Source organism: Typopeltis vanoorti, chromosome 5 (genome assembly GCF_054136105.1).
Source record: "Typopeltis vanoorti isolate ZY-2024b chromosome 5, IOZ_Tvanoo_1.0, whole genome shotgun sequence".
NCBI lineage: Eukaryota > Metazoa > Arthropoda > Arachnida > Uropygi > Thelyphonidae > Typopeltis > Typopeltis vanoorti.
In genome coordinates this window covers 95,362,576-95,382,173 of record NC_143553.1, presented here as the reverse complement: position 1 = coordinate 95,382,173, position 19,598 = coordinate 95,362,576, and the positions used below count along the sequence as shown (strand labels likewise).

Genomic DNA, 19,598 nt, shown 5'->3' with positions numbered 1-19,598 from the left:
GCTACAATAAAATACGTCACTTATAAAAAGAAATACATGCAGTACACATAATAAATACAAACCTAAAAAAAATCTTCATGAAGTGTATTGTTTGTTTACACAAATACCGAGATGGAAACAAAAAAAGCAAATACGTGCAGCGTTCGTTATATTTCAGATAAATACGACGTTGTAACAACAAACGTTAGACTATAGATGGTTCAGCGCGCGCTCACCTAAATGTGCATAAAAAAGTTAAAAAGTATAATGTAAAACACGCTTTAGTTCATTTGAAAAGAAAAGCATCACGGTTCGTATCTCGAGTCTAGGTTCGTATCTAGAGGTCAAAATGGGATAAGAAAAAAGTTCATATCTCGAAAAGTTCGTATGTCTAGCGGTTCGTAAGTCGAGGTACCACTGTATACTTTATTATTTATTTATATATATATTTATTATTGTTGTTGATAAGGAGATACTTGTCCGCGCGGTTAGCCTAGTGGCATTGCGCTTCGCAACCATATGCCTGTGGAAGGAGTGTCCCAAGTTCGATTCCCGTCGTAGACGTGAGGAATTTGATGATCTTCCTCAGGCATAGCCTTTCCGCCAGTTTATCTGGCGTTTTTCATCCGGCAAACCAGCCCCGTGAACATACGCCTTTACAGTCAAAAATATATCTCACCCCCCCCCCAGCGGCAGACCAGGCGACAGGTCGGTTGGGAGTAGTACTAACAAGAAGTCTCATCTAAGTAACACGCGGATCCTGCATTTGAAGCGGGAATAACGTATAGTGAAAGAAGAATTGACAAGGAGATACTTGGTAATAATGAATAATGAAGAAGGGGCATGCGGATATCTGAAGTTTGCGAAACACCATGATACTGCTGGACTTCATGGAAAACTACCATGAAATATGGAACAAATGGAAACGGATATGAAGCTTGTGACATGGCTATGGTTGACGAGACATCAGAGAGGAGTCCATGGAAGAAAGCAATTTATGAGAATGAGCATGACTAGTGGAATGCACAAGTATTCTGTACTAGGGTCATTACTCTTTAATTTGAATATTTATAATATAGAGAATTATGTAAGAAAATATGCAGTTATTTGCTGATGAGGAAAAACTATGGTGGGCAGTAGTTGATAAAGATGATGTAGATATCCTGAAGGACAATTTACATAACTTTCCATCATGGACAAAAGATAATGATTGCGAATTTAATATTGCAAAATGTAAGTTCATGCACTTCGGGTTGAAAATATTACGTCCTGTGTATCACAGTGATGGTACTAGATTGCATATGGGGGCTAGGGAACTAAAAGTAATGGTGGATAAAGGTTTCAAATTCAGAGGACATGTAGCTAAAGTTGGTAAAAAAATCTCAAAGAATTACTTGGATGCTGAAAGACATGCTAAGAAGTAAATACAAGAAGGCTCTCAATCCTTTTTATCCAAGGCCTTTTTATTCTTGGCAGCATTTTGTTACCTGTTTTCCTAGAATTCGTAAAGAATAGAGAGAATTCAGAGACGAGTGATCAAGTGTGACAGGTCTGTGGAATGCTGCCTACGGGGATAGGGTGACGGTGTATAGGTTGCAAAGTTTAGTTGAAAAAAAAGGAACGTGACACAAACTTAAATGTTATTAAAGGGGGTTCTGTAAGATTGACTCACATGACAATACAAAAACAATACATGACAAATAGAGAGGAATCTAGGAGTTGTCAGTGTGAGCATCTGGTTATTAGATTTAAGGAGAGGTATGATAGGATTCATACATATAAAACTTGAAGTGGGCCTTTCCATAAAAGTCACTGGAATCCATTGGGATTTCCGTATAATGATGATGATGATGATAATAATAATAATAATAATAATAGGGCAACCCTTGTCACATGAATCTCAACTGAGAAACCAGACTAACAATGTTCCACCTCACCCCCATTTTCATGGTAATAAGCAAGAGGAAATCCATACTGGATCAGCAAGGCCTGGGTAATCAAGTAGAGTATCACATTTTGGAGATCCTGGGCATCAGGCAACGTCTGCTACAGGACCCAGCTCTCCTTCTTGGGCAACCATAGCAGGAAAATGAAAAGCGACTAGAAGAAACCAAAAGTAAAATATGGACTGTAGAAGAAAACTGAGAAGTTATGAAATATTTTTACAGATCATCTTTAGAAAAACGGAGTTTTAGACAACGTATGCTTATGTATTGAAAACAAAAATCCCAGAATCTGCAATAACAGAGCAGAGGCTTAAGCACCAAAATAATTTCAATTTTTCGCAACACAATATTTACTGAACTTGAACTGCAAGAGCTATGTAATAAATAAACAGATTCCATAAAAACAAATCATCATGAGATAGCTGTATCTAACTTTTAAATTCAACTCAGTGATCATCAAGTTAACAACAAACCTCCGATGTGATAGAAGTATAGAGTAAAATGAAATCGGAGCTATTGGTACATATGAATTACATAAATGACCATATAAGACCATCAACATTAAAAGCTCAACCAACAGCTGTGCTAAAACAGCTCTTTTTATCAAATGCTGCGATAAAAACAATCATAACGAAAATTTTAAAGGAAACAAATCAGTTGTTATAGAGCAAAGTTTATATCATTACAATGAAGCTTGGTTGCAAACTGCAAACCAAAAGCCAAAGATGAAGCAATCAGCACCATGAAAAACCCAGTTGGAAATAAAATTCAGCAAATTTCTTCGTGATCTGAGCAGTTGGAAATCTTGAAGGACGGCTGAAAAATTATAGCATCGAAAACCAACTCATAAATACATATCATTTGGTCAACAAAGCAATTTCTCTCATTACTGAAGAACTAAAGCATAGAATTATTGCCACTGCACAGAAGACTAAAAGATGTGAAGCAAGAATCAACCAATATGTACAAAATATTCAATTGACCTAAACCAACTTCACTTCTTTCAATCTCTGCAGGGATGTTATTATTATTATTATTATTATTATTATTATTATTATTATTATTATTATTATTATTATTATTATTATACGGGCACCTCCATGGAGTCTGAAGTCTCATCTTGGCTCACCGAAGACTCTTACACAGTTTATCATTGACCTTATTAACAGACAATACACTCACAACTGACAATTTTGGAAGTCAATCTGGGACAATCCTTTGAAACATTATAAAGATGCATCATGGATTAAGGAAATAGTATCAGAAATGAAACAAAAAATAAATGCAAAATGTCACTATTGCTAAAGATATGGCCAGTGCACAAGCTAAAAATGAAAATAAACTGGAGCGCACCTGGCACGGACGAACTACATGGATTTTGACTAAAGCATCTAATAAGTCTAAATGGTTGAATGGCAAACAATTTATTAATTTGTTGCAGTCAGGCTAAGTGGAAGACTGGATAATATCTGTCCACAATGAACTATTTGGAGATGTTAGCGTTAAAGATGGAATTTCTAAGGTGATTCCTTGTTACCGTTACTCCTCCACATTTCTTTGATTTCAGTCCATATTTTACGACAATATCTGACAGACTATCTGTAGATTCTTGGGTAAAAATCGAAATTGTTCTGTATCACAAGTCAAATCGATGTTTGAATGACATGTTGTTTTTACTGTGTCTCAATTGTGTGAATAAAGTTATAATAATAATAAATTTTAACTTCAATCATATCTGAAACTTTGTTTGTTCTGTTGTACAATTTTCAAAGTTGCTTGTTCAATTCACCAGGATGGAGGGAAGAAGTTTACGTGTTTACACCAATGACTTATCACAGAACGCCTGGGAAAAAAAAGTTGCTGCTTTATGAACCTTGTAAAAGGTTCATAAAGCAGCAGCAGCAGCAGCAACTAGAATTAAACCTGTGACCATAAACGTTTCTGCGATTTCTTCAGCTCTTCTGAAATTATGAAACCAGAAACGTTTCCATGAAGATGCTTCTTTTCCTGTTAAACATGAAAGTTTCGAAAATGATCGATAAAAAATCGAACATGCACACTTTTATTATAAGTGATAGGAGAGCGGTTGGGAATTTTGTCCGATTTCGACTGTCTTGTTCGAAAATGAATAATTATGCACTGTTTGAGTTGACCGTGAAAAACCTGCATACTTGCAAACAGGCTGTATGATATTCAGAAGATTTTGTCCTCCTTTGGTTTCTGCCTGGCCTCTGATGGACACCAGTTGCTAGAAAACTGTTTTAAAGCAGTGTGGAATAATGATCTTCTTCTTGAGTATTCTGCATTTGAGCAGGTTCTTCTCTTAGTAGCAAAAACTTTTCTTCCACTCTATTCTGTTCCGAGCCTTCTCTTTCAAGGTTGTGTACCTGTCTCCATTCAGCACGTCATCTGGCATTGTCTTCCTTACTCTTCCTCTGGGTCTTTTCCCGTCTATTTTTCCTTCGATGGCATCTCTGATGATTTCATTCCCTTTCAGAATATGTCCGATCCAGTTTCCCTTTTTTCTTTTTATCCTCCTTAACAGACTTCTTTCTTCTACTCTTTTTAAGACCTCTTCGTTAGCTATTTTATCTGTCCATTTTCCATCCTTCTCCAAATCCACATCTCAAAGCTTTCCAAAATCTTAATTTTTGCTTTCTTCAATGTCCAAGTTTCAGCTGTATAGAGGGCAACAGTCCACACATAACAATTTATTAGTCTTTTCTTTAGGTTTCTATCCATTTTACTTCGGAATAATGATATTGTTATTGAAATAGTTCGAAATAATTTAAGTGGTCTGGCATGCTTAATCAAAATCATTGATAAAAAAAAAAAAAAAAAAAGAAACACTCGTTTTCGTGGTCGAAGTTTCACTTTTAAATTGTGCAACACCTGGCAAATTATGCCAGAGGTTGGTGTATTTTCATAAGCATACAATTATTTTCGAATGCTTCAGAGGCTAATCCAGTATAAAATAATCACGAATATTTGTTATTCTTTCGTTTAATGCATTTTTATTTTTAAAGTCAAAAGAACGGACTATACTCTGTTTCTTCTATTGCCCTTGCTGATGTTCTGTTAGTCGTGTGTATTACCCTATCAGAAAGTCGGAGAAATTGTTTATCTTTTCATCAGGCTTGGCTTGGGTAGATGCCAGTAGATCTTTTCAGCAATCATGTGATTTGTGCACGAGTGGAACGTTGGTAGGAACTTCAAATCACTTTGCTTTGACTTTTAAAGTTTTCTATTTAAGAAGTATTTAATTTGGTGCGTTCTCATTACCTTTGGCAATATGAAAAAGAAGGTTAGTAGTAATAGGAGGAGAAAATTATAAGAGTTATTCATTTTGTTCTTGAAGAAAAATACAATTTAACTCCATGACATTAACGTTTTTAATTTGAAACGTCAAATAATCAGTGTGTTTAAATATAATTTAATTTGTGAATTAAAAATAAAAATTGAATTAGTGAATTAAAAATGAAGTTTTATACAGAGGAAATATAAAAAAACAAACAAATGGAACGGTTTCTTACATGCTTGTTTTTGCTTATTTTGTTTATATTCTGCATTAATGATCTCATTACCTCAGGTGGAACCGTTAAGTTCTGTATATATTTTCACAAGATTTTGACACTGATTATAAGATCGTAGGAATGTTCAAAGATAATTTTTTGATCCTGCATTGCTAGAGATGGTGTAAATGATGGACATAATTGTCATACCTCAAAACTTCTCGGTGTCTAGAGATGGGAACCCACAAAGATCCAGAAGAACGGGTGAGAACAAAATGCTCTTAATGCAGCAAAATAAGCATGCTGCCATCCTAATTGTGAAATTTATAAAACTAAACATACAGTACATGGTATTAATTTCCTTGGTTGTGTGTAATGGAGTGCTACCATGTAATAATTTTTACACAGTAGTAATTTAATATGTAAAATTAAGTTTGTATTCTAAATGTTTATATTATTATGGTTATATGGGACACTTCCATGGAACCCAAAGCCTCATTGCAGGAGACCCAAATTATCATCCACACAATGTCTCGTTGACAGATGAACTCGCAACTAACTCTGGTAACCAATTCCACTCATTTGACTCTCCAACCAGAGCATCTAGTTCTTGTTAACCACATCATCTCTTACTCAATTTCCAGAGTTCTGAAATATTTCCTTTATATTAATTAATATTATAAAACTTTTTAATTACTTGTTTGTCTGTTCAAATAGGCAGCCTTCCACAAACCACTCACCATCTTTTTCATTTGCCTCTGAATCCTCTCCATTACTTCCTTTCCCCAATAAATCTGGAGCACAATAATCCAGATATGAAGGTATAGTTCGCCCACCGTTTGTTGGTCTCTACTTTGCATCTTTCCAAGAATAGTCGATTCATGCTGAAGGGGAGAAAGAAATGAAGGACGTCCGAATTGGTCGCCGACACGCCGAATCGCGTGCTTTATAGGTAAAATTTTCCAACTGTTATACAAGCAATATAGTTAACTACAATAATCATAAAAGAGAAGTTAATTTTCCGACCGGTAATAATAAACAACTCATCCCACAATATGGACTGATTATCCTATTTTCGGAATGAATTCTCCTTTTTCTGAGATGCGCAGAAGTGTCGAAGGATCTCTAATCGGTGGGCGAACTATATCAAGGCCTTATAAAAAGGAATAACCATCCTTATCTCTAATTGTTAGTGTATTCCTCAGTAGCCAAGTAATCTTATGAGTTACCTTGGCAACCTTAACAGTATGGCCTCTAAACTTCAGCTCTCTATCTACTACAAATCCCTAGCTTCATCTGTTTCCTAGAGTACATTGCTGTCAATATGGTGCACATCTTGTAATTGTTCTGTTCTGTAATTACTCTGGTTCCCATTATCTTTTGCCCATATTGTCAGTCTTTTTAAATTGCAAGCATCCTGCAAGTTCTGTACATCACCTTGATTAACTGTTATTTTAACTGTATTAACTGTTACCCAATATTTTTGATCACTAGAAAACTGAATATCTCCCTTCAAATAATTTCTTACATCATTTATGTATAAAATAAATAGTCTGCCAGTCACCTGCTTTCTCCTGGAATGCTCCTCCATATACTAATTTTTGGTATTTGTCCATCAGCCACTCTAATATCTGTCTCTGTTTGTTCTGCTTTGCATAACAGTTCCATGTGGTATTATTCTGTCAAATGGCTTTTTGCAAAATCCAGCAGTATTGTATAGCTATTTGTTTATCATTTCTCTCTGTCATTCTCTTACAAAAAGTCAGTAAATTACTAAGGCCCTACTGACCCTTTCACAAAACAATATTTTTTTTGCCCTCATGGAGCATCTTATTCTTATCCACCCATTCCTTAATTCTGTTTATAACCAACTTTTCCAACACTTTTGTTTCCACTCCCAAGATACTAGTTATTCTGTAATTTTATCCCAAATCCCTGGCTTCATCTATTTCCTAGAGTACAGTCTTAGAGTTCTTGCAGTTGCAGAGCCTCCTTAGTGCAAAGGAATTATTCATAACCTGCAAATACATACCAGGTTCTGAAGACAATTTTGTGGACATTTTAGGTTTTATTTAACTTAGTATTTCATTAACATATATTTAATTTGATTATTTCTTCATTTTTTCTTTTATGATCAAAAAGCAAATTTATTTCGCTTTTTTTTTTCCCTCATTATTATGATTTCCTGATATGTACCCGCCAGGGCAGCTGTGCAAGATTTGGTGACAGTACTACACAATTAGGTTCATATTATCACTAATCCCCCTTTCCACTTCTTCCAAATTCTAATCTCCAATATTGTCATATTTTATTTCTGTCTTCTAAGACACTTCTGACTGCATCAGTCCACCTAGAACTTAGTCTTCCTCTGGTCTTTTGTTTTCTTGGCATCATGACACCTGTTTTGCTAACCTTTCCTCTCTCATTTTGTTTAAGTTGACCACCTTAGATTAGTTCTACTCTCTCATATCCTGGAATGCCAGCATTGTCATGTTCCTTCCTAATATGTTTCTTTTTAATATTCTATAATTGAGCCACTTGTTCACTTTCCTAATTTTTCTTAGAGGAATTATTCAGAACCTCCAAATATGTAGCAGGTTCTGAAGGCAATTTTGTGGACATTTATTTGTGGTCTTTATTCTTTTATTAACTGCTTTATTTCTAACCTAACCTAACTTTCAGATCCATAAGTTAAAACTAGTTTGAACACTGATATTTTAGATGCTTGTGCCATAAATTTAGGACAAAACAACATGTGAACAAAAGGATGAATGAAGTATTAAACTTTAATAGGCAGATATTTCAACCTGAAAATTTCAGATCATCAGTTGCATTAACACAAAAAATGAATTATTTAAAATAGAGCTGTGTGACTGTATTAATGGAACACACTAGTGGTTAACAGAAGAAGCATTAGATAAAAATAAATAAATAAATAATAATGATATCTGATTAGAATGAGACTTTCCTATATCTTTGCTGAAGCCTTGCTTCATCGTCCAAATCTGAACTGGAATGACTGCCTCTCCTTATTGAAGATATGAGATTCTCATTTTAATCAGACAATTTTTTTTAATCTAATGCTTCTTTTACTGTTTTAAATAATCCATTATTCATATTATACTCTGTACTCCACTAGCTTTATGTCACTCATGATCTATCATTTTCAAGTTGAAATATCTGGCTATTAAAGTTTAATACTTTAATGAAAGTGGGAGAATGAAGGAAAAAGTGAATGGGGAAAGTATAAAAGTGCAAGAAACTCGGAATAAGTAGAAAGTATTGTATGGAGATTCAATTATAAGAGGTATGCTTAATGAGAAAGTGATGAAAGCTTGTTTCCCAGGTGTGAGGATCAAAGATGGTAGTGAAGCTATTAGTTTGCAGAAGGAAGATGTGAAAGAGTTGATTGAATGATTTGAAAGGAGAGAAATATGCAGTGAGAGAGGATATGAAAGTTTCTGAAAGAAGCAAAAAAATGAAGAGTAAAAAGTAAAGATTTTAAGTCTGCTTCCTTGGTATGATGGGACAGAATTGAGAAGCCATGATAGCTAATGAGTCGATGAGAAGATTGTGCATGAGGAAAACAGTTTATAGATCTATAGAGTGAATTTAATGGATGAAAAGCATAACTTTGCATGACTTATACATGCCTTATGGACTCTTATTTCAATGTTTTTATTAAAGTTAGATGTTGGGAGAAAGTATTTAGAGAGAGTGGAATCAAAACCAGGGAAACTAGAGATATTAGGGAAGATGCAATCAAGCTTGTGTCTGGCTACCCTAGGATAAATGTGTGTGCACACACAGAAATTTTTATGCAATGCCAAATGCGATTTCACAGGTTTCAGATTCGAATGAGTTTGGGATGACATTCCACAAGGGCAACTGTGGGTTCAAGGAGATGTTGAAATGCATGACACAAATGCCAGTAAGTATCAGATATAAGGAAGAGGAGTTTTTGGGATTGATCAGCTCAACTTGGCCAAAAAAAAAAAAAAAAAAAATTACAGCCATCAATGAGACATGGTTGGTAGAAAATGATATTGTTCAGGTATAGAATGTAAAGGAAATTGTATTTTCAGGAAGGACAGAAGGAATAGGACAGGAGATTAATATTTTGTGACACCTCCAAAGACTCCAAAAACTCATCAAGGGAAGACACCTACTCAACAACTCTGTCTCCATCACTTAATCCATCAACTATGCTGAACCACCACTACCATCATCTGCCCCCACTACCACCACCACAAGTACTTTTTATCTGTAAATTGTTCTGAAGGCTGATTTGTCTGTATAGGATGAAAAACCTGAGTTTCCAGGAGGGAAAAAAAACTGCTACCTCCATATGAGATTGGCTAACTCACCATCAATTGAAAAATTCCCATATAAAGATTCCTCTCATTATGACGAAATCAAACTTAGGCCTTTTCCAATCGAAGGCTGTGATGTACTGTCATTCTTCCAATTGTTCTATGGAGGTGCTAATGATATGGTATTGCTGATGATAGCTGAAGAAACTACAACAAAATTAGATGTTAAAGAGAATAGGTCTTGTGGAGATGGTTCATTTGCTGCTATAGACCAGACCATCCACAGGAAGATGTAGATGCTGTTGTGTCCTGAATAAGCTAAGAAATGTTTAACATAAAATATTCAGGTCACAACTTTAATTCAACTTAGGCAGAGAACGTGGAATGTTCTCTGCCTAAGTGCTCTGCCTAAGTTATATAAAAATATAACTTTGTGAATGCAAATCAATTTAAGAACAAATAATTGTATAGAACTGTATAAAATGCTTGTAAATTATAATGTGTAATATGTGTGGGCCAGATGTAGAAATCAATGTAAGCTGTTAAATCTACTTAAGAACCCCGTTTCTTGTATTAAGGTAGCTAAGCCTGTGAGCCAGAGTTCAAGGGTCACCTTTAACCGTCCTGTGTTATGCATGCAAAAGGAGGGAAGGAAGTTACTGGAAAGAGAAACTAAAGCGCTTTCTAGGAAGAGAAAAACAAGTGCACGTGCGACAAAATAGAGGGAGCTGAATAGTATGACGTAAATACACGTGACCGCGTTGGCAGGCATCGCGACGGCCGAGAAATACTGAGAGGAGAAAAGATAACAAAAAGGCCATGCAAACCCATTCAAGGCTTTTTTTGGGTTCTGGTTCCTGACCTCTCTTGGACATAGGTTGAGTTCGCCGTCGGAGAAGTCCCTGGCTGGCCGTGGAAGGCATCGGTTCATCTGTCGCAGCGTTTGGAATGGGCCAAGCTATATCCTTGGACTAGGATAGCTGTGCTTTGTCATGCGATGGAGGAACCAAACAGATGCCTTCCGTTTCAGGCGATGTTCCCATGCCACCTCCCATATTTCCCGCTGAGATTCCATTTGTGTAGTCCGATCGAAGATAACCAAATAGGAAGCTAAGCTAGAAGGCCTTGATGACCAGACAAGGCAGGAAAAGAGACAAAGCATCAAATCAGAGAAGGCAGGAAAAGAGACAAAGCATCAAATCAGAGACGGTAAGGTAGACTTTTGTATTGTGATTTCCAGTCATAGAAGAGTGTGATCCCCTAAGAGAATATATAAGATGGACTAAAATTATGGAACTATAAGAATTGTCTATGACTTGGCTCAGGCCCATTTATTTAAGATTTGTTTGCCCTACGAGGCCGAGTGTATCTCTGTATGAGCTAATAGTAGTGTATAAAGTAAGTTAACTAATGACCATGTGTGAGAAGAAGGAATGATAAGTGCCTAATAATTAATGTTGAAAATGCTTATATTAGTGGTCTATGCAAGTTTGTTTTTGTGTTAAGTCTAATTAGTTTGAGCCTATGTCTTTACTTGAGAATACTTCTGATAATGTTTATATTGTATACTTGTATAATTCCTTGAGCTTATTAAATTATTTCTTTCAAGTACCTGCCTGACCTGTTTTGTCGTATGAATTCATACAGCTGCTCATAAAATATTAACGAATTTAGCGGGATAAACCCAAGTGTATGAATGACTAAAGCGAGCCACGACTGTAAGAAAGAGATAAGTGAACGGAGGTATAAAGTTTATCTCGGTTTAATCATCATGTATCATTCTGAGAGGGCCATCCTGGGTAAGCGTCCCGTCTATCCTAGGTATTATCTGGCGCAGTAAAAATATAAATTTTGTTAATGCTTATCGGGTGAACTCTATCAGAATGTTGTGTGATTAAACTGTAGGGAGGTCAATAAGACTGCTTAGAATAAAAGGGAAGAAAATTTGGTAAAGGATAAACGTTTATTTGTGTATATAAGAAAAATAAGATTACAGTATAAGGATAATATAAAGTACAACAAAATACTTAGATGAGAACGATATAACAATGCCAAGCATCATCAGATTAGCACAATATGCAGGCTGAGTTATTATTATTATTATGATGGAGTACTCCGACTATGGGGACATAGATTGGAGGAAGGAGGGAGGGGGGGGTATCTTCTTCTTTCATTACGCATTATTCCCGCTTCCTATGCAGAGTCCGTGTGTTACTTAGATGCGACTTCTTGTTAGTACTACTCCCAACCGACCTGTCGCCTAGCCTGCTGCTGGGGGGGGGATATAGTTTTGACTGTAGTAGTGTATGTTCATAGGGCCGGTTTGCCTGCTTGCAGGATGAAACACGCCAGATAAACTGGCGGAAAAAACCCTACTGCCTACACCCAAGACTGGCTAACTTGGCTATGGCTAAGGAAGATCCTCAAGTTCTTCACATCTTCGACGGGAATCGAACCTGGGACACTCCTTTCCCAGGCATATAGTTGCGAAGCGCAAAGCCACTAGGCTAACCACGTTGACAGGAGGTGGGGGGGGGGGGAGCTATGACAAGTGGAATTTATACAATTGCTAAGGGATAATTACCTGATACATACCATAGAGGTGAGGGTGCTGAATCTGGTAATAGCATCAGAAGATGTATCCATATCCAAGGTAGACATTGCCTCCACTTGGAGAGAGAGAGTGACCATGCAGTCTTCTTCTGGGAAGTTGTTAAACATGTGGAATTCTCTGTCAGGAAAGGGTTTATGTTGAACTATATAGCTCGTAATTCTGAGAGACTTAGCAGATATCTTGGAACACTGCCATGGCTTGAGAAGCTACAAGGAAAGAATGTGAGTAGTGCATGAGAAGTGGCCAGGAATTGTTTGAGAGAAGCAGTATCAGACTGCATACTCAAGGTCAGGAGGATAAACCAAGTGGGGATTATGTGGATGAATAGAGATATAAAGCAAACTGCTAAAAAAAAGACTGAAGGGAATATAAAGAAAAAAGTGATCATCATATTCAAGAGCAATACAAAGTGCAAGCAAGAAAGGTGAATCAGATTGTGAGAGGAAAGTAGCTAAGATGGCCAAAGTAAATCCAAAAGAGTTCTTTATGTGGCAAGTAAGAGGAAAAATGACTATGAAAGGATGACTTTAATGAATGCTGATGGTAGGAAAGTGACAGAGAAAAAGAAAATAGTTGAGTTGCTGAGTGATCATTTTTCAAAGGTGTATCATCCAGGTGGAGATTTTGCAGTTGCTGATTCGACAGATGCATGGAAAAATTGTGGTTGATGAACAGGAGCGATTGAAAAATAACAGTGTGAATACAGCAGTGGGACTGGACGGTATGTCTGCTCATGTGCAAGTGAACTGGCAGTGCCTCTGATGAAGTTGTTTAATCTAAGTCTCGGCTCTGGCAAGGTTCCAAGAGAGTGGAAAGCCACCTTGTAGCCACAATTACATAATGGTGGCTACAAGAGAAGTAGCAAACTACGGACTAATTATTATCTCTGAAGTGGTGGTTAAAGTATTGGAAAAGTTGGTTAAAAGTAAAATCCAGCAGTGGTCAGATAGGGAAATACGATACTCTATACTAGGCAGCATGGCTTTGTTAAAGGTAGGTTCTGCCTTAGTAATTTATTTTAACAGCAGATTAGATAAGGGAAATGGCTACACCATGATACTGGTGGACTTTGCAGAGGCAATTAACACAATACCACATGGAAAACTATTACAAAACTTGTTACAAATAGGAATGGATATGAATATTAGCATGGATAATGGAGTGGCTGACACAGATACACTATAGAGTAGCATATGGTGGAGTGGAATCTAGGAGAATGAGGGTGACTAGGGTACCTCAGGGTTCTGCACTAGTGCCACTATTTAATTTGTATATCATTTAGGGAAAAATTTAAGGGGTGAGATATTTATTTGTTTGCTGATGATGCAAAATTGGGCAGATACTCTGTTTATCCTGCAGAATGATTTAAATAAATTGCCATTGTGGGAGAAGGATAATGATTGGAAATTTTTAAGGTTAATATGTACTTTGGGTTGAAAAGATTGCATTACTGTGCATCACATTGATGGTTCCAAATTTCAAGAAACTGATGAGACTAGGGACTGGGCGATAATGGTGGACAGAGTGTAAGTTCAGCGGGCATATTGCAGAAGTTGGTGAAATAGCTCAAAAGATTGCTTGAAAGTAAATAAAGATATGGAAGTTATTATCCTTCGTTATAAGAATATAATTCTGATTAAGACTATGACTGGGTTTTGACTGTTTTGAAAGTTTTTCACTTGGTTATACTATCAATTAAAGATGTAAAGAAATTATATTCTTGGTTTCATCCTTTATCCAAGTGTAAGCAAACAAGTTTGCACATGTAGTAATTTCACAACTGGGCTACTTGTATATAGAGACTAATGACTTCACATCACTAGTCCAGATGTGATCTTATTAAAGACTTATATAGGAGGAACAATAATCTCTCTGTCCCTGCTTATTAGCATGTCCTTCAACAACCATGTTGAAGGACATGCTAATAGGGACATCCTTATTAGCATACTGTTTTGGTTCCCTTTGCGATATGCCTTCTAAATTTAAACTCCCTGTCCACAATCACACAGAGTCCCTAGCCTTATCAGTTCCTGCAGTTCAGTTTCATCAATATAGTGCACAGCTTCTGATTTCTTCCCAAAGTTCATCACCTTACACTTGGCTACATTAAACAGGCAGCCATTTACCCTTGCCCATATACTCCTAGTGTAAGTCTTCCTGCAGGATCTCTGCATCACCTTCATTTACCATTTCTCTTCAAAGTTTAGCATTGTCAACAGACAACTGAATATATCCTGTCAAATCATATCATCTATCATTGATATACAAATTAAATAACAGATGATCAAGCACTGAGCCCCTTAGTACACTGCTGGGCACTTGCGTTCTCCTGGACTCAACTTCTCCATGAACCACTCCTTATATTGACTGGAGAAGTACTTAGAACGAATGGGAAAAGCATAAAAGTGAGAGAAACGAGATAGTATTATATGGGGATTCGATGCAGCTTTAAATTGCAGAAGAAAGAAGCTAACGAATTAATTGTTTTGGCAGGCACAAATGATGTGAAAGAGTTGTTAGTAGAAGCAAAAATGAAGAGTAAGAAAGAAAAGATTGTGAATCTGCTTCCTTGGTATGATAGGATAGAATTGAGAAGAAGATCCATGATTGTCAATGAGAAGATTGGAGGAGGAATGATGTGCAGTGAATAAATATCTGGAGTGAAATTGATGGACATAATGACCTGTATATGCCTGATGGACTGACTGCACTTAAATAGTTTTGGAGTTAGGTGCTTGGAGCTCATCTACCTTATTTTGAATACTTTTGGTATTAGTATACGTAAATTGCAATACCCCTTCAGTACATAACCTACCTCCCTTACACCTTGTGTTATTTAGCCCACTATCTTTAACCTGGGGCACTACAATTTGCATCATGTGATCACTCTCCATTTACTAACCTCTGAGTCGCCTGGACCTATGTTCACCTGCACCCCCCCCCTCCCGCAAACATTCTACTAGTTTCTCTGACTTTGTACTTCCGAACTATCACTGAACAACACTTTCCCAAGACTCCTGACACAAAATCCATTTAGATGCAAGCCATCCACCTTATATAAATCCTTCCATCAAACACCTTGCGTTTGATGGAAGAATTTCACTTCACAAATTCAGAAACTTCACACCATTCCTCATATAATTTGCATACTGACTCATTCGCGAACATGGCTCCCCATCTCAGCTCATCTGTCATACCATGGCAACAGACTCACAACTTTTACTTCTTACGTACCACACTTGTCTGTGCTAAATTTAATTTAGTTTGTACAAGCTAAATTAAATGTTTTTCACCTTAATTCTCTGCATTCTTAGAGCATAATTGACATCCTTTATCTTAGCTCAAGGAAATACAATTTCATCGCATTGTCCTCAAGGACTCCTCATATCAATGGATCACCATACAAAATTCAATCCTTGATAAGCACCATTTGACTTACATGGAAGCCTATGGAATGAATTAACTGCATAAGTCAAGGATTGTGCACACATGATGATAGAAATATAATCAAATGTTATTGGCTGATGGAACATCTCCGATTATCTCTAGCCAAGACAATATCTAGAAAGCCACAAAAGTTTTCAGCAAGTTCAAAAATGTTTCATACTGAGAAAATGATACAAAATAAGACCCAATGCCTATAAAATACTCAAGCACATGAATGCAGATATAAAAGAAACTGCAAATATGAATTGCAAAGTAGATTTAAAAGAATGCTTAGATTATTTTACATGTCTTTGCACAGATAAATAACAAAAAATTACACCAAAAAATTACAAAATGCTTTAAATGATATAATAACAATGAAAGAATTAAAGGACAACTGAAATAATAAAATAAATAACAAAATGGAAAATCAACAGGAGAAGGTGGGGTAAGCTTGAAACTGTATAAATTTGCTGGGGGGGGGGGAATTCATCAGAGATTGTTAAACGTTTTAAATAAAATATATACAAATGGACAAATACCAAAAGAATGAAATACAAGTATAGTAATATATAGAAATGGGGATAAAAGAAAACCTGATAATTAGAGATATTAATTTATTATTATAGGTATTAGAAGAATTAATAAAAAATTGAAATTATACAATGAAAAAGTATTAGAATGCCAAAATGGATTTAGAAAAGGATTCTCTACAATAGATGTAGAAGAATAAAAGAGAAAAGAAGAGAATTTAATTTAGAAACTCACCTTTTGTTTATAGATTATTATTATCACGGGCAACTCCAGGGAGTCGACAGTCTCATCGAGGGAGGCCCTAACATCATGTCAAGAACAACTATTCAACGTTCACACAGTATCTATCATACCTCGCCTTAAACTCATTCACAGTCATGGCACCCACAACAGACTCTGACAGCTTATTCCACTCATTCACCACTCTCCAAGTAAAAAACCTAGCTCTAACACCCTTGCTAACCACATTCTTGTCCAGCTTCCATGTATGGCCCCTAGTCCTTCCACCACCAGTCCTATTCTCAAAAATATCTTCTGAATTAATCTTATAGAGAAACCCTTCAGTAATTTGAATGTCTCAATCATATCAACCAATTTCTGCAACCCGCAAATTTTCAACCTGTTCTCATAAGGTTCATTCCATAGACCTGCTATCATCTTGGTCACTCGTCTCTGGATCCTCTCCACCTCATCCCCATCAAGAAGAAACCCTGGCAACCATATCTGGGCACAGTAGTCTAGATGGGGTCTTATCAAGGCTCAATACAGAGGAACAATAACTTGTTTGTCTCTGCTTGTTAAAGCATTTTTCAGCAACCAAGTGATTTGATGAGCTGATTTAGCGACATTTTGCAATGTGCTCCCTAAACTTCAACTCCCTATCCACCGACACTCCCAAATCCCTGGCCTCATCAATCTCCTGAAATATGGTTCCATGAATGTGATATACTGCTACTAATCTTTTCACCTCAAAATGCATAACCTTACACTTTGCTACATTAAATTGACATCCATTTTCCTTACCCAAGTCCTCCAAACTATCCAAATCATCTTGCAAAATTTTGACATCCTGTGCACTCACTATTGCTCTACCCAACTTTGCATTATCAGCAAATAAGTGAACACTTCTTCTCAGATCCTTTCTTATATCGTAGAACAGAACCCTGTGGCACACCACTAGTCACAGGCTGTCTTTTGGACTCTACTCCTGAATAAACTACTCTCTGATATCTCTCCATCAACCACCCTCCTATCCACAGACACACACACACATTTTTTTTTTCAACAGCAAATACAGCTTATCAATTCTTATATTTAGATATATTTATCACCAACCCTATATCCATCCCCTGCAGTTTACTGATTAGAATCCCATTGGTATCTATCCTGTCAAAGGTCTTAGCAAGGTCCAGTAGAATCACTGTAACCCATTACCCTTATCCAGCTTAGCCGTCACTGTGTTATAAAACGTGAGCAAGTTACTGAGGCATGATCTACCCTTCACAAAACTATGCTGTCCCCATACAGTATCCCATTTTCATTTATCCAATCCTGTATTTTTCTCTTGATTAATTTCTCCAAGACCTTGACAACGATTCCTGTTATGCTAATTGGTCGGTAATTTACAACAGCAGTCTTGGAACCTCCTTTATGCAGTGGAACTATTTTCCCCCTCTTTCCATCCCCTCGGGACTAACCCAGACCCGAGACTCAAATTAAACAAAATGGTCAAGGGCGTTGACAATTCTTTAGCTGCTTCATGTATGACACGAGCTGGTATACCATCCAATCCCACAGATGTATTGACATTGAGATTTTGTAATAGACTATTCACCTCCACTTCATTCACCACAATTCCCATATAATCTATTGGTTCATTCATTCCTGCAATGTCACCACCTGGATGATATACTTTTGCAAAGTGCTCACTCAGTAATTCAACTGATTCGGTTACCTCCCTACCATCGGAATTCTTCAAAATCATTTGCCATATACATTTTTTCTTTTACTTGCAATATATCAAAAAAACTGTTTGGATTCTCTTTAGCCTGCATGGCTAATGTTCTTTCATAATCCATTTTTGCTTTTCTTACCACACTCGTTATCCTTCTGGCCTGTGCTTTATACCATTCATGTGCCTGCAGGTCACCTTTCTCCTTAAATTCCTCCACAGTTGTTTCTTTTTTTGCAGCTCATGCTTAATGGTGTTATTCATCCATTTAATCCCTACTTAATTTATTATTCGGACTCTAGGTATACAGTCAGCCATTGCTTCATGCAAACACTTCTTAACTGCCTCCCATGCACTATGAACATCTAGCCCTTGCAGTTTTACATGCCATGGCACTGAACCAATCAAACTCCTAAGCTTGTCATACTTACCAGCCCGATAATTCCACATGTACCCTGTCTTAATTGTAAATTCCACACCTTTAGCCACCTCCCAAGTCAAGACCCTATGATCAATCTCACCAGTTGTTGGCAACGTGGTCATGAAATTTTATCCTGTCAACGTGGTTGGTCATGAAATGAAATCAAAAGATTATGAAAAGCATTTGGTAAAGTAAAAAGACATGCATTGTTTGATATATTTATTATTTGTAATATATCACACAATACATGTCATTTTACTTTATCAAATGCTTTTCATATGATAATAAATGATAATAAAATAAAAATGTCTGAAAAAAATCTATAAACCAAGGAGTAAGTAAGACGGGGGGGGGGGTGTCCTCTTTCTCCAACACTTTTTGATATTTATATTATTCATGAAATATTAATACAGCAGAACACTTTAAATAACCCAAGCATAGAAATTTCCTGGAATAATAAAATAAATATGTTATTATTTGAAGATCATATAAGAAAGACAATTTACAATTCATAGATGTCAATTTACATCTATGAATATTTTAAAATATTCATAGATGCAACTTAAACATTGCCATTTTGTGGACAAACTCCAGTTAGAAGTAAAATAGTTGATTGATAATAAAATAATAGAACGATGTGAAATATCATATAAAGGAGAAAAAGATGCAACATTAAAAACTTTCAAAAATTTTTATAGGATTATAGGCCTAATAAATAGAACACTCAATCTGAATATTCTACAAAAAAGAAACACACTTAAAAATATACAGTACTGTACTTTAACAGTACCTACATTATTATATAGCAGCGAAATTTGGACAATAAATATAAATAAATATGATAAAGATTAAAAACAAGTGAAATAAGCTGCATGAGAAGAACTGCAGAATACAAATTAGAC

The 19,598-nt window shown here is 36.3% G+C and overlaps 1 protein-coding gene across 4 annotated transcripts in view; it reads left to right on the top strand.

Annotated features, from left to right (window-relative positions):
- The first annotated feature begins 369 nt into the window (after positions 1 to 369).
- Positions 370 to 19,598, top strand: part of RagA-B (Ras-related GTP binding A/B) — a 94,863-nt gene continuing 75,634 nt past the window's right edge. The window contains exon 1 of one of the 4 annotated variants that reach the window (XM_090392623.1): positions 370 to 390. Coding sequence is in view for 2 of the 4 variants with exons in the window: in XM_090392620.1 (XP_090248746.1) it covers positions 5,672 to 5,701 (30 nt within the window). In the remaining 2 variants the exon portion in view is untranslated. Of the gene's footprint in view, positions 391 to 4,868; positions 5,230 to 5,328; positions 5,702 to 19,598 lie in introns of those variants that run through there. The other 3 variants (XM_090392622.1, XM_090392621.1, XM_090392620.1) reach the window with 3 other exon arrangements.